We start from the raw sequence: 25,559 nt of genomic DNA on the forward strand, positions 1-25,559 counted from the left end.
GTCTCAGGTCAGAGGAACTAATGATGTGCACATCTGGGTAGTCTCAGGTCACAGGAGCTAATGATGTGCACATTTGGGTAGTCTCAGGTACAGGAGCTAATGATGTGCACATTTTGGTAGTCTCAGGTCACAGGAGCTAATGCACATCTGGGCAGTTCGCAGGTCAGTAAATCCACTGAACTTCATGGTGCCAGCATACAGACCAGACTTAGCACCTTTAGGTAATCTGAGCACAAGGAGACCTGAAAGGTCTTCCAGAATGCCCATCATCAAATGCCCTCACCGATGGCATCACCATATTCCGGGTATAGAAATGGAGCTACTAGAAGGTTCACTGTAAAGCCACTCAGAAGGCTAGAGAAGTTGGCTAAGTTTGGGAGACAGGGAACTGTTGCTACTCATCTGAAGTCCCTGAAGGCACAACACACCTGCCTGTCATCTTCCGTTAAGGTGATACCACTGAAAACAACAACAACAACACCAACAACAATGACAAAACCCTGCAATGTTTTGTTTTAAGAGATGTAGTTGAAAGAGAAAACACTAGTAAATAGTGACATTACAGGTCAAAACAAATGCCTTGTGACTCAGACCTTAAAAAGGAAAGCCTTGAAACTGCCCTATCCTGCAATTCTGCACTTAATGTCTGCTTAACTGCTTCCTGTTGATTAGAGCTTCAGAGGCTGCCAGGATTCTAGGAAACTGTGAGACACATCAGTCATGACTTTATTTACACAAAACCGTCTGGAGCTTCCAGCCCCCAGAGGAAATGATGGCTAGAAATAACTCTGTGACAATCTGTTTCAGTAACTGGAAATTTCCACGTCTCCCCGGGGGAAAGCCAGGGGAAAATAAGTGGGGCCTCAGGCCAGGATCCCAGGACTGGCTATCTAAAGTGCGGCTGTGCTTGTCCGGATAGAGTCTTGAGAGCAAGGAGGCTATCAGTCTTGCACACTCCTGATGGCAGTGCCGGGTCATCGTCCACAGCATTTGAAAAGTGCAAAGGGCAGGTTCTTCAGGCCAAGGCACCTTCACTCAGAGTCCAGAGCCTCTAAAAGGTGTCCCAATCAGATGATCCCAACCTTCAAGGCCACAGGTTCAGATCTGGGGAAAAAGAGAAGGCAAGCAGAAAAATAAAGAAATCACTGTTCTGATTAGAGCATATGTAAACTCTCAAAATCGACTGGAAGAAGAAAGAACTCAAAAAAAAAAAAAGTCATTCATGCCCTTCTCTCTATCATGGATTGCCCCAGTCTAGCTTTCTTCCCAGCACTTACAAGAGGTCCCCCTCCCCCGCCAGTTCTATGGCCACAGACAGTTGCGCTATGACAAAACATTTCATAGCGTGTCAGATGCCCTGGAGCTGGAGTTCCAGGCGGTTGTGAGTTGCTCAACATAGATGCTGGGAACTGAACTTAGGTCCTCTGCAAGAGTCACAAGCTCTCTTAACCACTGAACCATTCCCAGGTCCTTTTCTTCTGTTTTTAAAGCCTCTGGCAGTTACAACAAGTTGACTTAACCCCACACACGAGGCCAAAGTACGTGGCCAAGACTGCTCCCTCATCTCTTGGTTAATTTGCTCAATCTACTTGGATAGTCTGCAGCACCCACTGTCATACTGAGTGACAGTCTAGATATTGCCGTGAGCTTTATAGATGTCATTAACTTGTGGTACCGAGTCACCTTTAATCAGATTATATCCCAAAGTGTAGATCCCTCCCAATCAAGGGAGGACTTCAGAATAAGCCCAGTTCCCAGAGACGAAAAAACTCTGCCTGAACATTGTAATGTGGAAAGTCTGCCTCAGCTTCCAGCCTGCTGCCCTACTCCACAAAGCACAGCCTCACTGTTCCCACCATCAGGGGTGCCAATCCTTTAAAATGAATCTACCTGTCTTTCCCTCTGCCACTCCCCTGCCCCCACCCCAGGCTCTGTTTCTCTGGAGAGACCCTGGCCCCCAACAACAGGGACCAGATTTCCTGGTTATCTTCTCCCTTCCGCCCTAGTCACCCATTTTTCAAGTCAGATAAGAAGGACTGGGGCTTTTCGGGTTATAGGGATACATGCTTGTTACAAGATACTCTTGGTACTGTTGACTCAGCTAGGATGTTTTAATACTGCACTACATGTGGGCATGCAAGAGGTGAGGCATTCAGGAGACTGAACAAGTCTTTATGTGTCCTTTGGGTTCTTAAATCCTTGTTTCTGCCCAATGACCCATGCCTCAAGGCTGGCTGTTGGTATGTCACCCCTAGCCCGGACACTAACTGCAGATGGATCCCCGGTGGGTGTATTTGATTTGGCTAATTTGGCATAAAAATCTTTTCCTCTCGTATTTAATAACCAGCAGACATTACCTAAACATCTACCTTTCCTTCTTCTTGGCAGTGACAAGTCAGAGCGGAGCTAGCAGCTGTGCTCCCCACTTGACTGCCATCCCCACTCCCTCTCTAGTCACCTCCGCCCGCCTTTTGTTTTACCACCTGCCGGCTGGAAATCAGAGCTTCCCACCTTTGCTCTCAGCCTATCCCATTTCGTCCATCCTGAGCAGTTGAAGGAGTCACTTATAGAAAGACACTGAGCCTATAGGACCGACACAAGCAGGTGCCTCTGGGTCAAGGATATCCTTTTTCCTTGGGATTTTCATTTCTGGGGAAACAGACATTTCCATAAGGCTTGCCAGGGCTGATGGGAAACTGTTGAGTCAGGCATATCGAGTTGCTGACTCAGAGCTGAGTGTAATCAAACTTCAGGATGGACCTGACCTACGCTGCGTTTCTTCTCCTTGGCTCTGTGCCCAGGCTGTGGGCCCACAGACATGACTTTCAGACCAGTTGTTGGGAGACATGGGCAAAGGGCTGAAGGCCTATGGTAACTATCTCTCTTTCATCCTATTTGTATTGATGACTGCCATCTCTTACGGTTGAGCCAAAGGCTTTCTAGGGTTGTTTCCACAACTGGTAGCTTTGGAATTGGGCCGTTATCCACAGCAAATTCTAAAATTGAAAATTTCACTTGAATATTCTGAGTTTCTGACACAAAAGTAAATCTAAGTCTGATTCTCCTGTATCACTTTGGGCAACACAAGTGCCACACCACATCATTGCTAGACCACAGAAGAAGTGGCTTTTCACCACGCTAGACTTCCCATTGCCCCACAGGACCCAAGCCTATCTGATCCCAGAAGCACTGCTTCCCAAGCCCTATGCCTTCCATTCAACCAACTGACAGTAGCATAACACTCTGCCTTCTGACACCCCCAGGCCATCCCTTCTCTGTCACCAATACCAGCTGGGAGCCTGTCACCCTCATCAAGAGGCTTCATTACCCCTGCGCTGCTCCCAGCTCAGCCCCACAACATAGTTCTTAATCCCTGTTGGTTGCAAACACCCTCAGCCAATTGCACCTCAGCTGAGTTATTGTTTCCCTAGTGAAGTCTGACTGTGTTTCTAACTTCACCGGTACAGACTTGTCATGCAGTACCAGCTAGGAGAATTTAGGGATGCAGACCAAGAATGGCGTGACTGTTCCTGGACTGAAATGGATGCCACCTTTGCTCTCCAACGAAGACACGGAGTGAAGCACAACTGTCAGAACAAGCTTGGTAGAAATGCTACCAACTAAAGAATCCTCTGTGCACACCGATCCTGTTCAACTTCCTTGAACTAATTAGCACAACCATGGATACAACTGTCCCATCTGTATCTCCATATTCCACACCCACTGGGTCCACCAACTATAGGTTGAAAATATTTGAAATAACAAAACAAAACAAACTATCTACACTGAATGTTTGTGGATAATTTTTTCCCCTAGTTTTTAAGGATTAAAATGGCATTTTACTATTTCACAAGTAAAGCATACAGTTTTATAAGGATTATTCTCTGAGAAAATGGTATTCTTAAGATCCAGGTGTGTGCTGGCCGGTCTTATGTCAACGAGACACACAAACTACAGTTACTTAGAAGGAGGGAATCTTGATTGAGAAAATAGTCCATAAGATCCAGCTGAAGGACATTTTCTTAGTTAGTTATTGATGAGGATGGGCCTAGACCATTGTTTGAGTCCAGTCCACCCCAAGCTGGTGGTCCTGGATTCTATAAAAGAGCAGGCTGAGCAAGCCATGAGGAGCAGGCCAGTATGCAGCACCCCTCTGTGGTCTCAACATCAGCTTCTGCCTCCAGGTTCCTGTCCTGATGTCCTTCTACAGTGAATACAGTAGCATAAGCAGAATAGCTTGCTGTTTGGTCGTGATGTTTTGTCACGGCCATGGTAACCCTGACTAAGACAAGGAGTAAAATCAAGAGTGTATTGCTAAAGCCACCATTTAAGCCACCAACCACGTCGTTCCATCTCACATCTACCCACAGAGGAGACAGAGGATGGCACATCCTTGAATCTGGCAACACTGAGATCACATTGACAGGGCGCCTGGGGATGTCTGGGAGAACAGACGGTAGGCACCACTGAGTGCCCTGGCAGCTGTTTTCACACTGCAATCTATCCAAAGATTCCGGCAGATCCAGAGACAGGGCTGCCGAGCGGTGGAATGGGAGAGCATGTGTGTACCCACCCTGGCACGGCCACATAGTGTGCCTCTCAAAATGCATTTCACGGAAAGCATCTATGGAGAGTACGGGATCTGGATTAGGCTATCTTGGAGGTATGAGATTGTTAAAATGATGTAGGACGGAACACTTAAACTGAGGGCTTTGAAATATGAAAGAACAAAAATACATATTTTATAACACAGGAAATAAGAATATCTGTTAGAAAACGAAGACTGAGTTTTCCGGAGCCTTCCATGTTTGGAGGCTCAAAATTAGATGCTTTAAACTCCCCTACCATTTTCAGGTCAGGGAAACAATTGTATCCATCCAGGCCCGCTGGAGGGGACCCTGGAAGTTGCTGGAGGCCCTAGGACCTGCCCCACTTTCTGCATAGAACCTACGATTCCTCCACCTGTGGTCCATCTGAGAGCTGGGAGGACAGTCACAGCACCCTACTTCTGCACGAGAGAGGCCTCCAGAGGGCAGAGAAGCAAAACAAAACAGAAACAGTGGCAACCTGGGAACTATGAAGCTGGAGCACCCAACCATGCCTCTAGTGTCGCCTTCCTCGTGGCTCCTTTCCTATCACTTTCTCGATGAGTGGAAAAATAGGCTTCTGGTAGGCTAGAGCAGACATTAACAGACGTTTTGTTACCATTTGAAGGAGAAATGTCCTTCACAGGCTCCTGGGTTTGAATCTGTCGTCCCCAGCTTTTAATGCCGTCCGGGAGGGCACGGACCCTCCATGAGGTGGAAGTTAGCCGAAGGAAGTAGGTTACTGGGGTTTGACCTTGAGGTTAATAGCTTGTTCCTACTTCCTGTCACTCAGGTACTTCCTGTGGAACTGAGAAGTGAGCAAGCGGTTGTCACACATGCTCCCACTGCCATGGAGGTACCCGCTGCCACGCCTTCCACTCCATGACGGACTTCAGCCCCTCAGCCCACGGTCCCAAATACACCTCTCTCTTAAGCTGCTTCTTCTCTGGCATTTGGTTGCTGCACTGAGAAAAGTAACTAATACATGCCTGTTGTCATTGTAAACAACACAGTGTCACTACTATTTGCAAAGCATTTGCACGGCAACAGAGAGTTTAAGTAGTCAAAATGATTTCAAGCCTGTGCGCAGGTGTTATGTCTGCAAATACTGGGCCATTTTACCGAAAAGTTAGAGGATTCACTAATGTAAGTCAGCCTAGACCCAGTTCCCATGAATACTGGGGGACAATTGAATTTACCAATTCAAGCTGAGATAGAGAAGAAGAGGAGAAAGAAAGCAAAACCATGTTTGCTCATAGTTCTGTTCACTTCTGTATTGTGGTAGTGGAATTCACTGTCTGCAAAGCAAAGATCCCAGAGATGTCTAGCTTCAGTATTACTCCTCCCTTTCCACCTTCAAATATATGTCTTATTAATTCTTTGAGAGTTTCATAAATGCATAGAATGGATTTTGATTATATTCATCCCCCCATACTGCTCCAATATGCACCCCTATTCCCCCAAGCCCTCCTAACTCTTCGTTTTCCTGTGTGCCGCCCATTTACTCAGGATAAGGAACCATCCATACCAGGGGCCACACCCTTAAAGAAAACAGATTTTTCCCTCCCCCAGAAGACGTCGACTGTCAGTAACTTCTCAGATAGGAGTGGGGGCCCATGAGCCCCTCCTTGCTCCATGCTGGGATATTGTGAATGCTTTCTCTGGTGTCGACCATGTGCAGGTAGCCATGGCTGCTGTGGATTCATGAGTGCGACAGTCCCATCAACATCCAGAAGACACGGTTTTGGGTCTGCCCTTCCCAACTCTGACTCTTACAATCTGTTTCCTCCTCCTTCATGATCTCTCTACTGGCTGGTTTTATGTCAACCTGATGATCAAATTAGGGTTATCTTGAAGGAAGGAATCTTACCTGGGAAAATGCATCCATAAGATCCAGCTGTAAGGCATTTTCTTAATTAGTAATCAACAGAGGAGATGCCAACCCTGGAATGGTGGTCCTGAGTTCTACAAGAAAACAGGTCGAGAAAGCCATAGGGAACAGGTCATGGAGCAGCACCCTCCATGGCCTCTGCATCAACTCCTGCCTCCAGGTTCCTGCGCTGTTTGAGTTCCTACCTGTCTTAATTAGATTTTCTATTGTTGTGATGAAACATCATGACCAAAAAGCCACTTGGGGAGGAAAGGGTTTATTTGGCTTACACTTCAGCGTTGCTGGTCATCACTGAAGGAAGTCAGGACAGGAACTCAAACAGGGGAACTGCTTACTTCTTCCCATGGCTTACTCAGTCTACCTTCATATAAAGCTCAAGACCACCAACCCAGGGATGGCAACACCCACCATGGGCTGGACCTTCCCCATTGATCACTAAATGAGAAAATGTCTTACAGCTTGACCTCATGGAAGCATTTCCCAGCAGAGGCTCCCCCCTCTGATGACTCCAGATTTGTCAGTGTGACACACAAAACCACCCAGTCCACTGTCCTGACTTCCTTTGATGCTGAACAGGAATATGGAAGTGTAAGCAGAATAAACCCTTTCCTCCCCAACTTGCTTTTTGGTCGTGATGTTTCACTGCAGCAGTAGAAACCCTGACTATGACAGCCCATAAGTTTAAAGGGGTGTGGGTGTGATCTAGATGTCTTGTTGTAGCTGAGCTCTCCACGGACAATTATTCTCTAAACTTTGAGCAATTGTGAGTGTCTGTGCCAACCATGGTCCACTGTATAAAGAAACTGTGTGACGAGCTCTGGGAGATGCACTGATCTATGAATTTAAAGATACAGATTTAGAGAGCAGGATGAAACTATTGTCCTCTTAGCAAAATCATTGTGGTAGGCTCACACTCAGAGCCTACAAACTCTCCGATCACAGGTTCCTGGCCTCAGATACAGTACCAGCCATGCAATTCCTCCTGTGGAGTGGGCCTTAGATTCAATCAGAACATGATGACGTTATCGCCTCACCTGCAGCTTGCGTTGTATCTGTGGTACTATGAACGCTGGCCAGCCGGGGAGAAGCTTCAGGTTGGTACCGACTTAATATTCCTGAGTCCTGTGTCTTCCGTAAGCTTCTCTTGTTTAGGGAATCTCCAGGATGTCCCTGAGCAGCACCTGGAGGGGAGCTGTCTTACATCTTCCCCTGGACTTTTTGTTTGGCCACCTATGGCTTCTGGGAGGACCATTATCATTTACCCCTATGTAGAGTAACCCTAAGTTAATTCCATAATAAGAATATATAGATCATATGAATACATAGCTTAGGTAAAAGTTAAATATGACCTGTATAATAGTAGGCTCCCGGTGGCTTTTCTGAACATCCTTTTTGACTGACACTTCGTACCTGCCTGTCCTGGAGTAGAACATAGGCTTGGTGGTTTAATTTACAGTCCGGGGTCATGAAGGGAACACAAGCACATGTGTGCATGCTGAGTTGCTGTTACCACCACGGTTTTCTAGTTTCATTCTTCCTTAGCCTTTGTTGCATTGCTTCTTTCCCCATCAGATTTTCTTCCAGGTCTTGACACTCAGCTGGCTGGACTGTCCTGCGCGGCTCCTCTTGCTTCTTTGCCGGTCGGGTTTTTACTGACTTCATCCTGACCGTCCTGATCGTGGCGTGGGCTTCAAGGGTCAATCCCATAACACACCCATAGCCAAAATCTTCTTCAAAAAGATCTTTGTTTAAAAGGAGCCCAGTGGTGAACTCAGAGGAACTGTTCTGGAGTTCTGCCATTTTCAGCGGCAGCCTCCCTGCTGCCAGAGGTCAATGTTGTCGCTCTCCAGGGGCCTTGGGCAACCAGAAACCAAAATTTTTGGCTTTTGGTTTAGATTCTTACAAAGTTGTGACTCGGTACTCTGGGACACCTGCAATTTAGTCCTCAGGCTGGTGTTGGTGACAGCTGCTAGTTACCAGTTCCCAATCCCCTGAGGATTAATATTTGAAACTAAAACTCAGAAACTTCTATAAAAATTTGTTATTCTGTTATTGAAATGTGTTATATTTGTTGTCTGTAATGAACACTGGGGGGTAGGGGTGGGAGGATAGCTTAGTGAGACAGTATCTGCACAAGTGTGAGGACCTGAGCTTGCTCCCCGGCATCCGTGTAAAAACTGAGTGTACTAGCACATGCTTGGGTGATAAATGCATCCTTGAGCCTCGGTGGCCAGCCTCAGATCCCAGTGGGATACTCTGTGTGGTATACGGCTCCCAAGGAGCGGTACCCAAAGTTGATATCTGTATTCTACCCACAGACAAACACATGTGGCCCAGTCATGCATGAACATGTATAGACACACACACACCTGCACACATACACAGATAAAATACAAATAAAAGCTGGGACTACTATGTCCTTGTGTTTTTTCGTTACATACAGACCTCAGACTTACTATGTAGCCCCAACTGATCTCAAACTATAAATTCTCCTGCCTCAGCCTCCAGAGCCTGGGGATTAAAGAAATGCATCACTATACTTGGCTTTTCATTGCAGTTTTTAAGAATTCATTTACATGCTGGGCAGTGGTGGCGCACACCTTTAATTGCAGCACTCGGGAGGCAGAGGCAGGTGGATCTCTGTGAGTCTGAGGTCAGCCTGATCTGCAGAGCTGGTTCCAGGACAGGCTCCAAAGCTACAGAGAAAGCCTGTCTTGAAAAACAAACAAACAAAAATATTTACAGTGTATATTATGAAAGTATCAACAAATGACACTTTGAAAATTGAACACACAAAAGTGACACACACAAAACCTGGTTCTTGCCCGGAGTTTGGGAAACATGGTTCTCAAGATCTGAAGACTTGTTCCAAACTTTTTCCACTTTCAACCCCCTTTTTCACCAAGAAATTTTTATGCAATTCTGAGTGTGTGTGTGTGTGTGTGTGTGTGTGTGTGTGTGTGTGTGTCTGTCTGTCTGTGTGGTGGGGGTTGATAACTACAGAAATCAAGCATTTACTTGTAATAAATAACAAACTTATTTAAAAGCAATTCTTTGTGTATGTGTGATTTTACCATTCATTAAAGATGAAAGAGAGTTTGTATACTAGTGACTTGGTTGTATTTATAATTAACAATATGGAGAACATCAACACATAAATATATAGTACAAATTAGCAGAAGTATATTTAGGGGCATTTCAGAAATTGTTGGAAATTCTATCCTAATAGCAAACCAAAATTTATTTAATAATGTTTTAATGATATGTGAGCCAAGAATGAAAAGATTTTAAAAAAATAAAATATCTAATGCAACTAAATACAAAGTTATATGCGTTTGATACATGCTGAGGAATGATGGTAGAAAAATATTAGAAGTGTTTTGTGTGGTGTACTGGTACACACCTCTAAATCCAGCACTTGGGAAGCAGAGACAGGTATATCTCAGGGAGAGCCTAGCTAGCCAGGACTACATAGTGAGTTCCAGGACAACTATCACTAAATAGTGAGACCCTGACTTGAAAAAAAAAAAAACAAAGTAAGAGCCCCGGGAGTCCAGTAAAAGAGAGGGAGGAGGGATTACATGAGCAAGAGTGAGACCAAGATCATGGCAGGGAAATCTACAGAGACAGTTGAACCAAGCTCATGGGAAACCACAAACCCTCAACCGACAGCTGTGGAGCCTGCATGTGACGGAACCAGGCCCTCTGTATGTGGGAGACAGCTGTGTAGCTCGGTCTGTTTGGGGAGCCCCTGGCAGTGGGACCAGATCTATCTATCCCAGGTGCATGAGCTAGCTCAGTGGAGCCCATTCCCTATGGTTGGATGCCATGCTCAGCCTTAATGCAGTGGGGAGAGGGGCTTGGTCCTACCTCAACTTAATGTGCCAGACTTTGTTGATTCTTCATGGGAGGCCTTACCCTTTCCGAGGAGTGGATGGGGGGTGGGCTGGGGGAAGACAGGGCGGGTGGCGGGGGAGGGGGAGAGGAGGAGAAGGGAGAAGTGAGAGGAAGAGTAGGAGGGGAACTGTGATTGGTATGTAAAATGGATAAAAAATTCTAAAAAGAAAGTTAATTTTTTGTAATTAAAGCATTATATTTTAGTAAGATAATAAAGCTTTGTATGTACAAGAAAAACCCTGCAAATCATAGCACACAGTAGTCTCAGATCAGACCGAAGGTGTTTCCGCAGCATCCCTTGATGTTGCATTGATTGACAGCATGCACAGTGCCAAGTGTGCTGCATGTTCAGAACCATGGGTAAGCACTGACAAGCACCCCAGATTCACTATAAATTTATTTTGAATTGATTATTGGTCACTGCATGTTCAGACACCATTTGCCAAGCTTTTTGGAATCCCCATTCATTTAAGCTACCCACTATGGGCAGAAGTTCAGCCAGCAACTCCCAAATAAAGACACTGAGACTTAATATTACTTATAAATGCTCGGCCAATAGCTCTTACATTTTAAGTTAACCCGTATTCCTTACATATGCTCTGCCACGTGGCGGTAACTTCTCTCAGTACAGAGTGCCCATCTGGCTCTCTCTGCATCAGGCTGGCCACTCCTCTGACTCCACCGTTCTCCTTCCCATCATGCTGAGTCTGGTCGCCCCATCTGTACTTCCTGTCTGACTACTGGACAAATCTTTACAGTGTACAAGAGGATTATTCCACAGAAACTCATAGTTTAATACATTCTATAAATCTAGTCTCTGTGACAGGTAACTGCTATGGGACTATGATCTGACTTTGTGGCTGGTCTAATACATGAATGACAACCCCACTCAATTCTTTAGATGAAGAGTTGTTCTTCCCTCCTACGGCTGATACTATCCAGGTGGCTAGTTTTTATTGTCACAAAAGGGTCACAAGTTTTAGAGTCCAACAGACCTATGGATCTGCAGTGGAGTCTATGTTGTGTGACTTCAGGAGATCACATGGCTTTTTTGAACCTCAGTCCCTTCATGGGCTAAATAAAGGTGCCATTCCCTGCCTTAGGCAAAGCTCATAATTAAGAGAAAAGGTATTTAGAAGGGATTTATCACAGTACCATGCAATAGGATCTCCTGCAGTGATGGGAATGTTGATATCTGCAGTGTCCGATATTGTGGCCTCTAGCTACCACGTGTGAAAGCTTTAAATATGACTACTAAGCCATAAGTTCCAATGGCCACAGGTGGCTATTATATCAATAAGAACAGGTCTGGCAGGCTTACCTACAGATAGTGGACTCAATGTCTACAATTTTAGTGAATATTGCAGAAACCCATAACTGGCCAAAGTCCAGAAAGCAATAATGGAGGGTCCTGCCTTTAATGGGATATCTGTATCGCTCCTCCAAGGCTCAGGGAACATTATGGAAGAGGGGGAAGAAAGAATGGAAGAGTTAGAGGGTCAGGAGATGGGCAACAAAAAGATTGACACAGCCATGGTACCCACAAACCCAGTATAGCAAGGTTATCCACTCAAGACCTGCACGGATTGGTCCTGTCAACATTTCTCCATGGACAAGAGAGAGGAATCCATGATTCCCAACCCCTTCTAAGGGGTTATTGGCAGTTAATGGTTGCTGTAAGACAGGGTGTCATTTTCTTCAGTGTTACAGCCACTGATATACTGAGTTTTCTTTAAATGACTTCCACCCATGCTCCCGTCAATAACTCCAATCAGACTCAGTGAGTCACCCACAGAAAGAAGAAATGAGAGTGGAGGAGGGGGCTTGGTGGGAAGAATGTCAATAGGAAAGGGAGTAAGAGTAGGGAATGGGGGACGAAATGTCTACAGTTCATTACACATACATGCGCGAATGCATGTATGCGTATGCATGTATGAGTAGAAATAGAATAAGAATATTTAAACACTTACAATCTTATTAGGTATCATTATACACATCCCAGATAATGTTTTAGATATTGCAAATATATCTATTGATGAGAGAAACACAGTTTTCATACTCATGAAACTCAGACCTTACTGATGAAGAACTTGATAGTTTTGCAGGAGAATTTGCCAGAGCAGCATGTCACTCTGGATCCTTGAACTATTGAATGGCTCTTTGCAAGGAATGGTTAGTAAGGCATTATTTTGGACCAGCAATGGCTGTCCTACACTAGACACCATGAGTTGTGATATTCAGGTGGGTAAATCTGTATGGGGACCAAGGAGACTTCTGGAAAGAAAGGATCAGAGACATCTCTAGCTTTACTTCAGTCTCAGGACAACAATGGCCCATCAGAGAACTGAAGAAGACAAGTTAAGGCTCCTGACTCAGGTTCTTCGTGAGGGTCTAGTGTGGAAGGGGCTCACGGAGTAGCTGTTGAGAAGTCAGGAAGTCCCTACCTCTTTAGCCATGACAATTTAATGTGAACTTCATGGGGATCTGGTCCAGCAAGGAGACCTTTCCACAGCGGCTGCAGACACCTGGAGGAAATGAAGCTTCTACAGGGCAGGACCGAAGGACTATACACTACAGTGGTAGCGAATTACAGCCAAGGCCTCCTCATATGTCACTTGCCACGAGTACCAATGCAAGACACACATGGCTGCAGAGGCAGGCGGGACTTCCTGTCTTGGCCACAGCTGTGCACAGCCAATCCCTTCCACACGAGGCCCTCAGCAACAGCTCCAATCAGGTCCTTTGGTAAACTGACTTAGCTCCCGGGGAGGCTGGAAGAAGGTGTTACAGGTGACCGTGTGTCCAGATGCGAATGTGGGGATGGAACTCAGGTCCTCTGTAAGGCAGCTCTCGTATCCACAGAGTCATCACTCCAGCCTAATCATAATGGCTTTTCACACACGTAGACAACATACATCAATCACACCCATTTCCTTTCACCGTTCTATACCTCCTTTCCCCTGGTACAGGTGCCCTGTCCATGTATTATTATTATTTTAAAATCTAGAATATGTGTATGAAAGTAAATATAATATCTGTCCGCACTGTCTGAGTTAGGCTTAAAACGATGGCCTCTAGTTTCACTCATCCCCCTGAAAATGACATTTCATCTTCCTTGATGGTTAAATATTGCTCTATTTTGAACACACATCAGTTTTTTGTTTTTGTTTTTTTACCTGTTCATCTATTGATGGACACCTGGGCTGACTCCATAACTTGACTATCATGGACAGTTAAGCTGTCCTCTCTGAAGGGACTATGGGGTTCTCAGGCCCCAGGCCAGAAACTCTGTTTGTAAGATCTGTGTGAAAGGCAGGACATGGGACTTCAGTGAGCTTCACCTGCACAGCGGTCTGAGGTCACAGGTTTACAGAAGTTCTGTTGAGCAAACTCAGTATTGCCTTGCTTGACTCTTCTGCTCCCTTCCTGTCTACTTAAAAAAAAAAAAATCTCTTGCCTGCCTCTCTGCTTCTTTCTCTCATTTCTCTCTTCTGTCTCCGTTATTCTCTCTCTGTCTTCCCTCTTTCTTCCCTTCCCCTGCCCCGCCACCTTTACCTCCCCTCCCCTTTCCTCCCTTTCTCCCTCCTCCTCCTCCTCCTCCTCACACTTCTCTTTTTTCCTTCTGAGGCTGAGTTTCACTGCCTTTGACAGCACGATGCTCCAGTCCCCACCTCCCCCTGACTGCTGAGATGTTATTTTCTTTTCACAGCACTTCCTTCAACTCTACAGTTAGAGGTTTTGTGATCAGCTCTGAGAAAGCCCACAAAGGACAGGGGACAAAACACAGGGTACTTCAGCAGATGAGGACACGGATGACATCACTATCAGTGCAGGAGGACAACCCCTCCTCCCCCTGGCTGGTGCTCCCCACTCCAAATAAAATAGTCAAAGAGGCCATTTCCTTTTTGACAGACAAATCTAGTGTAGACGTGGAAAGAAGTTCACTGGGTGTCCCCTCGGCGCCACTGAGGAAAGCAACAGACAGGTTGGGGTTTTTGGCGACAGGCTCCTTCCAGTAAGTGAGGAGCAGACAGACGACAGACAGACACAAGAGCAGCTCTATTTAGGCCTAGAGGCTGCAGGCAGCCCCAGCCCTGTCTGATTCAAAAGAACAGGAGTAGATAGAAGGTCCACGCTAAGCTGATGCTCACAAGGACCTCCCCAAACTGAGAAGGTTCCCAAGACTCTCTCTACCCCTCACCCAGACAGAAGGGGTGAATTCCTAGGAGACCAGGAAAGTTTAACCCAGCTCATGCCCAGAACGAGAAAAAGGAAGATGGGGACTAGCGGAATCCTCAGAGAGGCTCCTGGCAACCTCTCACCAGCAAATGCTGCCAGTCTGACCCAAAAGACAGCACTCTGCAGGCTCAGAGTGCAAGGCAAACTCTTGAAGCCCAGGAACGAACATCCCCTTAAAAAAAAAAAAAAAAAAAAAAAAAAAAAAAAAAAAAAAAAGCTGTGTGTGGGTTCAGCTCACTAAAGACTGAACCTTTTTTTCCTCGGGGCAAAAAGTCCCCAGGGTAGTCTCAAAGCCCTCCTAGGCCTGAAGTGTTTCAGGGAAGACTGGCAGGTCACAGGCGGCTGGGCATCAGCAGGGGTTCACGCCTCCACTGGCAGCTTCTAAGTCACTCACCGATGTCTAGAACGCAGCTTTCCGCAGAGCTTCAGGCTCAGGGCTAAGGCCGCGGCTATGAAGATTAGAGCGACCATGAAGGACGGAATGAAAACACGCAGTGCCGTTGTGCTGGGGGCCTCGGGCTCAGTCCAACCTGGGTGAAGGAAAGAATCAAAATCCCATCACAGGGCCGCTCCCAGACAGACTGGGGTGGCTTTCGGAGGGGTCCCCACCACACGGACGCGGGGTTAAGCCTTCGTTCTGCATTTCTCACGTAGAAGCTCATTTCCTTCCACAACCACCCAGTGAAGAAACCGCTACTTGGATCTCCATTTTCACTGGTGGAAAAAACGTGAGGCTGAGAAATTTCCCCGAAGTTAGACAGCGAGGGACTTAGCTGAGACACACTTCAGACTGTCTGGGCCAGCTCCTGTGCCTTTTGGCACTTTGCCATTCCAATCCCCAACCATCTGCCCACCCACCCATCACCGCTACCCCCATCTCTGCCTCTATTCCCACTTCCTTTCTCTTCATCACCCTGCATTTCTCATCCACGCAGGAAAAACCCTCAGCTCCAAATTTTATTTTCTCCATCACTGATCAGAACTCAGGGGCTTAGAAATCTGTACCACTACTCATTGGATTTTAAAGACTAGCAAGATCCTTTGGAAAAAGCAGAACATCCCAGGCAGTGGTGACATTAAATCAAGCCTTTCAGGTCTCGGTGGGAACGACTACAACTGGTCTTGAGCGTGTCTGGACTAACGAAGGTATTGGTCCTGAGGACAGCATCCATCTGGTGAAGAGAAGGGTAATTTAGAGGTTGGGGGACACCCTTGCAGAATTCTGGGTACCTTCAGGTTGGCCAGATGGAGAGAAGCGATGCCTACGGGGGTGTTCACAATTTGCCAATGAATGGGCACACAAGTTAGGCCGTGCCTGTTTCTGAGACCGGAACTTTGCCTCATGGAGTGACAGGCACACACTAAACAACTGCTGTATCAGAAAAGCTGTGCCAGTCTGTCCAGGGAGGAGGGCTCGAACTGCTGTAACGCTCTCTCTGTAACGCTGAGAACCGTGGAATAGTCTAGCTGGGAAACCACTAGACACCACTCAGTCCTGAGTCATTGTAGAGCAGCAGGGATGCTAAACAATCTTTCTATGGTCACTGTTTCCAAGGAAACGGCAGAAGTTGCAGCCCCAGATCTACCTGTCCCAAAGCTCAGGCTCCAGAGGAGTCATCCTCATCCAAGAGCATGTGATCACTAAGAATGAAAATGACAAGAGCCTGCTTGCTTAAGCCGCGTTGCAAAACCGCAAAGTGTCTCGCTGCTTCTTCACTACTAAGTGCGGGCGCCTTTGTTCTGTTCAGATTTCCTCACGGATCCGTCCATGTGTGGAGTTTCTGCTCATCCTCCTTAGACTCCATCCTCCTTAGAGTGTATTTGGAGGACAAGGGTGGTACCTAAGTCATCCCTCAGTCCTTATGAAGCCTAGCATTGCTGCATGAGAGGTGTCAGTCAAAGCTCCTAGGATGAACAGGCTATCTAGTACACCAAGCTGATCAACCTTGTGGAAACCTGCTAGCCATTCCTCTCAGCCTCTCCCTCCCTCCCAGGGCTAGGTTACTACTAGATATGGTCCCCAAAGATGCTTTCCTAGACCCAGAGGCCAGCACTTAGGTGGAGCCAGGAACATAAATGAAGCTCAGATCAAGAATGGGTCTTCTGGATCTCGACTGTAAAACGCCACTTCTTCCTCCCTGAAAGCAGAAAATGGATTTGGCAAGGGCCCTGCTTTGATGATTCAGCAGGGACACTATCCAGGAGAACGGCCAAGTGGCAAGATGGAAATAGCCTGGGTCACTGAATGTCTCATAGAATGTAGTCATTTAGCTGCTTGGATCAATTTTTATCTCTGAGTATTAGGTGGTGGAAAACCACATGGCTGCTTTGAGTCACTGCATGTTTACCTCTTTATGATGTCAGCTTAGCCTACACAGTCTTCTACATTATTTTATGAGAACTGCCTTCTCTTCAACAATGATGAGATAAGCAATGGGAAAAAGATCTGTCCTATTCTTACCACCGTCCTGGGTGCTCAGAGAGAAGCCAGGGATCTTGCTGGAGGTGACATAGTTTTCCTGCATTGCACCCTTTAGTATCACAGCAACGCTTTAACACGCATGCCATTGTTTACTCTCGCTGTGTCCCTGAGAGACTGAGTGCTAGAACAGCCCTGCAGCATGCTCACGTTCTGAAGCCAAGAGGCAGCAGAAACAGCATTTGAAATTTGTCTGCTTTCAGAGTCCACATTCTTTTCTGCTGTCTCAATTCTCTTCCAGATGTGCCAGGAGGACTTTTCTGCCAGCCCCACCCGGTAGTTAACAGTCCCTCATAATCTAGCCCAGTTACATTTCCCAATGGAAATGCAGCAATTGGCTGAGGACAGCCATGTGTCTGAAGGAAGATCATCTGAGAACTCCGTAACTTCTGACCAAGATTCAGTATGTTCAACCTTCTGTCCCGAGTGGCAGGCAGCCATCCTCCCACTCCCGAACTCTCATTTCTGCATCGTTGTATTAGTTGACTTCTGAAGAAGTCTGACGTGGTTCACAGCGGTCAGCAGTGGGGGAACCACTTGGTTTATGAGAATGAGCAGAAACAGGAGAGTTCTAAGTCAGCAGACACTGCCTTTAAGAAGTAGAAGCCAGAATCCCTGGGGGTGGGGGATGTGTGACTGTGGTTGTCCTGCTGCTGCTGTTGTGTGTCATGTCAGGGCATTGTCTCTGACCTAACTATCCACACAGACTAGGGACCGAGGGGAGGGAGCTGGGGTCTTCAAGACGGTGTCTGCCACCCAACACTGCAGCATTCACCGAGCGCTCCTCATGGGCAAAACAATCTGCTTTCACTGTGATCTGGACGCAAAGGAGACCCGTGTGAACGATGAAGACACACGGACAATACACAGAAAAAATGAGAAAAGATAACAGTCAGAGGAAAACAAGCCAGTGATGTGGATCAAAGATCTTAAGAAAGTGACGTGGGTAAAAAGATCTTCATGAGCAGCCGAGGGCCTGACTCTGAAGCTCTATGAGCTGTCTTAGAGGCAGGGTAGGCTGGGGCCTGCCAAATAATGTTGTTTTATGGGAAAGGAACTTACAGCATAGAGAAGGTATGGAAGTGAGACAGATATTGTAACAGACCCCAGACCTTAGCACAACTGACTCCATAATGGAAGTACCAGTCAGGTCATAAAACTCAGCACATAGACAATACCACCTGCCAAAAGGAAAACAAAAACCTGATCTATCCAAGTCCGCAGTTTTGGGAAAGTTTCTAAATGTATTAACCTTGTTTTTTGGCTTCTGTAGTTCTGTTTCTGGCTAACTGCTCTTGTTAGCTGAAGTATGTCAACCCAGAGTATAGTTTTTGTTTTTAAAGACTCACCCTGCAAAAGGCTCAAGGCTACACTGGGATCTTAAACACCCAGTTTAGTGACCAACTGGCTAATAAAGAATTTCTATTGGCTTAAGCCCATGTCTGATCAGTCTTCTCTGGTGAATACCCCACAACACTTCTGGAGGTCCCAGAGACCAGACCTCAAGATACCTGGGGTCTCTGAGCTCCTTGGAATGAGGAAGAGTGTTGTCCTCAGGGGACTCCTCTGGGTGCAAAACCTGAGTCTGGGGTCCCAAGGGCTCCCTTCGATCAATTGATGCCTAATGCGTTGGAGGAATATGACATCTCCACCTCAAAGGGAAACAAGTTAGAAAGTCACCTGGCCTGTGACTTTAAGAGGTGAGACTGGTAAAGGCACCTTATGCTTTTACACGTAAGAGGGGGTGAACGGATGCTGCGAATGATTCAGTGTCTCATGTGAGGTGTTCCCTAAGTTCCCATCCCGTCAGGTCCATGAATGTGCAGTGGTTACTCCTGGTTGTCTTTGCTGTGTGTGTGTCTCTCTGTGTGTGTGTCTCTCTCTGTGTCTTTCTACAAGTTTTCTGTCAGTTCTGTTTCCTGTATTGACCGGTTGCTTTCTCTTGGGTCAGAACTCCCCGGCTTAAGACCAGTGTCCCCTCCTGCTGAATACCTGACTCCTTTTGGGTCTGCCAGGCTGCCCCCAGAGATCTGCCAACCCAAAGAAGTCCTTCACCTGTCCCGCTCCAGAAGGAGGAACACTAGCTCAATTCCTGCCCACACTGTCAAGACTGGTCATTGTGCTGAGGTGGAAAAAGGCTGGGCTGCTCCCTGGGAGGGGAGAACCCTCCATCTAAGCGGAAGAAACACAGGAACGGGAGCTAGTTCTCTGTGGTGAGCATTCTCTCTGCTCCCCCTCCCCTGCCTGCTCTAAGTAACTCCAGAGAAGAAGAAAGAGAAAGTTTACTCCTTTCGTAATTATGTTTCCTTCCAACCAATGATTCATATAACTGAAAAACTGAAAACTAGGATTCTCTGAAAAAAGTAGAAAACCACCTGAGGCCCAGGCGAGAGGATCACTGCTGATCAAAGATCCTCTTGACAATGCTGCCAGGACAGAACGAAGCTTCCCTTCTGTCCAACACTGACCAAGCAGGCATTTTTCACCGGACGCATTTTTCCGCGCTGTAAGTGAGTAGGATCTCTGTCGTTTTGCTGGCTGTGGTTCCAGTTAACTGGCTTGGCTGACATTTCCAGGAAAGTCAGTCTCTTATTAAATGATTCAGAACTTGACTGGCCATGCTAGCTAGTTCTGAAAGTGAATCTCATCCTTTAGATTTCTGTAGCAACAAAATCTCAACCTCTTTGGACACATAGCTAGAAGCATCTAATAAAGCCCAAGGCTCAAGAGAAAGAGGGGGTCATAGAAGAGTCTGATAAAAGGGGCAGAGGGCTGGGTGATGTGACTCTTATCTTTGCAGATGCAGGAACCAGTCACAAGCCAAGTAATATAGACGATGGAGTTGGAAAGGGCAAGAAAATGCACTATCTCCTAGAACATTTATAATCCTCAACTAGAACTCAGTGAAACCCGTGTTAGACTTCAAACCCCTAGAAGTTATAAGATAATAAAGTTTTATTGTTTTGAACCTTTACATTTGTGGCAGTTTGATATGGGAGCAATAAGAATTATATATGTGGTGGAAAAAATTCTGTCTCTTATGAAATGATTGTTTTCCTAGTGGACAGCTTTTAGTTATCAAATGAATGTTCGTACCTGGCACAAAAAGTTACTGGTTTGTCCAAATAGGTTCAAATTTTGCTGGTACAGAAATTCAAAAGGATGAAATCCCCTTCTAAAACTAGCCAGTCAGAACGAATGATTTTTGTAAGAGATCAGTTTCTCAGCGATGCCACACACCCAGTTAGCCAGCAGTACAGCCAGCCGAACAACACCCACGCTATTCATTGGTTGTTCTGGACATGAATCACGTGGGATATTTCTACTGCATCTCCAGATTGTTTTCTACACTGTAACACTATGCTCTGAGATCCAGATGCTGACCTATCTGGAAGAGACCTGTAGAGAGCTATCTTTGTTCTCCAACCTCCTGCTGGGTTCAGTCAATGGGAGACACCAGTAGGATTATGGAGGACCTGAGGTATGGTTGGGGAACCTGCCATTCACAGACTTCCCTTGAAGCTGCTCAGATTCGGCACTGCAACAAGTTTGTCCCCGCAGCTACCTTCTCCCGGTAGCCTCTCCAGCAGTGAAAACTCTTGCTCAATAGAGATCTTTGTCCTGTTCTATCCTTGCAATTCTTCTAGATTCTACCTTGACCTCTTGAAGGATCTATAACACCTTCTTATCTGTTTCTCACCTGAACTCTGGTTGCAGGACTAGGAAGTGGGTACTGCACTTACCCAGAGGACCAATGATGGCTGAAGTAAGCTCTTGCATGGGAGCATTCCAGAACATGCAGCTGAAGTTTCTGCCAGGCTGTGGCTTTAAGTGCAGAACACTGGTGACCTGGTACAGGTCTTCAGGGGTCCTGATGTGGCTGGTGTTGGCAGGAACACTGACGTTTTGCCAGGACACTTCTGCCAAGGGGTAACCCCTAGCCTGGCAGGTGAGTTGTACCTCGTCTGTCCCTGGGACCTCTAGGATCCGAGTGTCTATCTTCTTGTAAGAAGCTGGACAATAGGGAAAAAAAAAAGACGTTTTATTCTATAGAATGCAATCTACTCAATGCAAGAGTAAATAAAATGATAACCTTAGGATATATATACGTATCTTTAAAAATACTTTCTGTGTCCCAGGTACATTATTTTGCATAAACTGAATAGTTTAGTTTATATAATACAACAAAGATGCTTTGTTGATATCTCCAATATTTGTTGGGGTTAATTGACGACAGGTATGTTGAGAATGGTGTCCAAACTCAGAAGAACAAAGTCTGGTAGACCCAATGTTTGAAAATAGGAAGGCTGCAAACTTACATCTTACAAACTATGCTAAGATGCCATACCCTGTAGCTTCTTGTATTCTAAACTGTCCCATAATCAGGGGCTGGAGAGAGGCTGGAGGACAGAGACATGATTACCACTAAATAACTCAATAGATCACTTTTTCAGACACCATCAGTAGACAGTTTACTCAAAATTCCCCTTTCCCTCGGTTATTTTTGAGATTAGGAGGAGGAAAATCAGGATCTATGTATGAGCTGTAATAATTAAGAGTTGGGCATATTTGTTATTACTTCTCAATAGAGACATGTTCTGAGCAGTATATGCTGAGTGAATTATTCACATGAGATTCCCTACTTTCTAGAACGTGGATATCTGAAACCAAAAGGAGATATTTGGAGGGCCAGGAAGGCACAAAGACTATCCAGCAATCTTCGGTCATATCTGGAAAGTAACAAATAGTAACACCACATGTAAATAGCTGGAAGTGTTGACAATAAACTGTGCACTTTTTGGTGATGAGGGGGAAGCAAGCACTGGCTTTTATTAAATGGGAACTAGTTCCTGACATAGACGTTCAGTAAATCATTGAAGCAAAAGCAATCTTGAAGTGAAAACATTTGTTGAGGTGGTTAATCTTGTCAACTTGACTGAATGAGAAGTTCCTAGGATATTGGTAACAATGCTCCTGGGTGTGTCTGTGAAGACTTCTCCAGAGAGAATTAACTAGCGGGTGGGAAGATCTACCCTGAACACGGGAAGTACCATCCCATGGGCTGGGGACCCAAATGAACTAAAGAGAAAGCAAGCCATGACGGGAATTCTGGTGTGCTGTACCCTCCAGCACGTGATGGACTGGAACCGCTGAAAGCAGGATCTCAAATAAACCGCCCCTCCCTAATTTGTTCATGTCAGACGCTGGGTCCAATGATGAGCAGTGACAGCTAACAGTTATGATAAGACAGTTCCTTAAACCGTCAAAAATGCTGCCACAGCCTCGTTTTCATGTGGGAAGTGGCTACAGAGGCATCATCCCCAGCAATGCATAATAGGGAAGCTAGACTTTTCTTGAGAAAGGATGAACAAATTTTAGAGTTTCAGTGGTGAAAGCAGTTTTAAAAGTCTAAGAGTTCCAACTTCCTGCTCAATGAAGCGTCTGTTCTAGCAACTTTGCTAGATAACTACCGTGGTGAGTGTTAGGCACGAACCTAGAAACAACAGGTAGTCTGAGATTGGTGTTCTAGATGTTATCAGTTAGGTCAGGACAGTTTAGTGTGTTATTCGCGTCTTCCGCTGCATAGTTTATCCTATCCGTTATAGCAGAGATGAATCAAAAGTTCACACGTACACGCATTTGTCATGATCGCTGTCATCTTCTTCATTTTGTCTTCCAGTTGTTTTTGAACAAAGAGAACTAAGATTTATTAAGACAAAGGCTAGGAGGCCACAACCTTACACAAAGAGCTACAGGCAACTAAGGAACGCCAGAGTGGAAGACAGTTGTCCCCAGGGCAGAGCACTCTAACTGGCTATCCAATACCAAACAGCAATCCCTGAAAACACACATGTAAGTGACATTGTACAGACTAAGCAGGTTGTATTCGGGTATGCAGAGATATATATGTATATACACACACAACACACATATGTAGCAACAATGAAAAAAGAGGCCATGACTTTGAAAAAGATGGGTATATGGGAAGATTTGGAGAGATGAAAAGGAAGGTTGAAATGATATAATTATATTATAATCTCAAAATATAAAAATAATTTTTAAGAAAGTAATAAAAGATAACCGAGAGTGGGGGCCCCAAGGGAGGACTATCCAACTTTCCAATTGACGTTTACTATGGTGGCGTTATATTGTCAGATTCACACACATTTAGAATCATTTCTCTCTATGGAGCTAATGCTTATCATTGTGAAATGTGACTTTTTAAAGATCCTGTCATCCTTTTTATGGCATACATAATCTGTATAAAATATAGATCATATTGAGATTTTCATAAATGCATTAAATGTTCTTGGATGACAGTCACCCCTCCATTACCCTCAGTTATATTCCCCCGCCTCCACCCTTTTCTCTCCTCTGGCAATCCCCTTTTCCCTTAGATTCCCGAGATGAGACCAAACATGTGATACATTTCTTCCCAAGTCTCTGTTATGTCTCTTTACACAATGATTTCCAGTTCCAGTCATTTTTCTTTAAACAACAGGGTTTTGTTCTTCATTATAGCTGAATACTCTATTAAACAGGTATGCTACATTTTCTTTACGCATGCATCTGTTGGGAGCAACCTGACTGTGACTTGGCTATTGTGAGTAGTGCTACAATAATCCTGGCACTTTGATGGTGTGCTGACTTCGAGTTCTTTGAATATATACTCAGGAGTACCATAGCTGGATCAAACGATAGTACTATTCTTAGTTTTCTGGGGAACCTTTATTCTGACTTCCATTGTGACTAGACCAACAGAAAACACCACCTTTTATCTTTAGCAACGTCTATTTTTCTCATACTAGCAATCAGTTAGCTCCTAACTCATAGTTAACTACATCTATAAGTGGAAGCTCCTACGTCCCCCAGAGGATGTCTTTGTCATGAGCACAATAAGTAATCGAACATCCACCGGGAAGCTCATTCTCATGTCTTCAGTTTCATCCCATGGACATAATACATACATATTTGTATTTTCAACAAATAATTGCTTCATTCTTACAAATACACATATATGTCTGGTAGTTCTCTGATCTATCATTCTTAACTGTCTTACACTTAACAACAAAATATGTACAGCTATTGAAATTAAATTTTTCCTTACTACTATGGGATTCCAGGTGTCCAAAGTTTTTTTTTTTAATGTGATTTCATTACCATTATCAACACATATTATCAAAATGTAAACTATCCTGGATACTGGCAATTATTAAGTGTGAAAAATAAAAGTGTATTGGAAATGTATCATTCAAATTATTCGTCAATCTTAAAATGCATATAGATTATATTTAAAACTATTCTACCATGAGGTAGAAGTCAACAATAATTTTATTTGTATTTTTAATTTTTGTAGCTAAAAGGACTAATGAATCTTGTTCACATGAATTGGCTGGGCTAGGAATTGGAAGCAATTTGAAAGACATGGTTCATCAGGCAAAGAACGCTAATTTTTGGTTATCGGCGGTTATCTCTAGGTGAGGGTCCTCATCATCCTTCAGTTTTGCTGGAAGTGAAGCGTTTGTTAGCTGCCCTGTAGCAGGCAGCAGCCACGTGGTTCTGTGGGCCCTGGAAATTTCTTTTAACTCTTGTCTGATTCTGTGGAGCTTTTAAGCCTCAAGACAATAAAAAGGGAGTCAGAACATTCAAGAAGAAGAAGAAAGAGGGGGTGTTTTGGGGGAACCCTAAAAGCTTGTCTGGCTGGTACGTGCTCAGGTTCATCAATTTGGGAAAGAGATGGGACCGTGAAGACCTAGACACACATACGTGTGCTTCTCTTAGAGAATCAACAGGTTCTCTGGGAATCAACAGGTTCCTCCATTGCTTCCCACACAAGAGGGTTCCGAGTCCAGCCAAGGATGAGGCAGGCTGTCTTCTCATTTGCCTGACTTCCTCTAGCTCCACTGTGTCTGCTACTTTAACCCTTTTACCTCTACTTATAGCAGATATCAAAAAATATTTCTATTCAGGTACCTTTTCTGCCCACTTTGAAGTAGCTGCCTCTGTTGTGGAACATTAGTTGAAGTTGAGTTACGTTTGTTTATGCTGTGGAGCATGTGTGTAATCATGCAAGGATGTGTTGCATTCTTTTATGCTACATTTGTTTAACTCTGTGAAGCTTTGTTACTCAGCCTGTCTAAAACACTTGATTGCTCTAATAACGAGCTGAACAGCCAATAGCAAGGCAGGAGAAAGCATAGGTGGGGCTGGCAAGCAGAGAGAATAGGGGAATTCTGGGAAGAAGAGAGGGAGGAGTGAGAGAAGACAGAGGAGGAGGACATCATGGGGCAGCCACCCAGCTACCTACCAGCAAACCACAGAGTAAATAAAGAAATGTATATAAAATAGAGAAAGAGGCAAAAGGTAGACGGATTAGTTTAAGAAAAACTGGCTAGAAATAAGGCGAGCTAAGGTCAGGCTTCTTAAGTAAGAATAAGCCTCGACGTGTGTGATGTATTTGAGAGCT

At 45.2% G+C, this 25,559-nt stretch overlaps 1 protein-coding gene across 4 annotated transcripts in view; it reads right to left on the reverse strand.

Annotated features, from left to right (window-relative positions):
• Positions 1-490: 490 nt before the first annotated feature.
• The window catches only part of Pdcd1lg2 (programmed cell death 1 ligand 2), a 48,782-nt gene continuing 23,713 nt past the window's right edge, over positions 491-25,559 (reverse strand). For 2 of the 4 annotated variants that reach the window (XM_085693767.2, XM_085693765.2), the window contains exons 4-7: positions 20,836-21,105; positions 15,008-15,143; positions 6,457-6,551; positions 491-1,104 (exon numbers count right to left, since the gene is read on the reverse strand). In XM_085693767.2, the coding sequence (XP_085549893.2) occupies positions 6,503-6,551; positions 15,008-15,143; positions 20,836-21,105 (455 nt within the window). In that variant the 3' untranslated portion in view covers positions 491-1,104; positions 6,457-6,502. The remainder of the gene's footprint in view (positions 1,105-6,456; positions 6,552-15,007; positions 15,144-20,835; positions 21,106-25,559) is intronic. The other 2 variants (XM_048438805.3, XM_085693769.2) reach the window with 2 other exon arrangements.

Source organism: Myodes glareolus, chromosome 7 (genome assembly GCF_982192425.1).
Source record: "Myodes glareolus chromosome 7, mMyoGla1.1, whole genome shotgun sequence".
NCBI classification, from domain to species: domain Eukaryota; kingdom Metazoa; phylum Chordata; class Mammalia; order Rodentia; family Cricetidae; genus Myodes; species Myodes glareolus.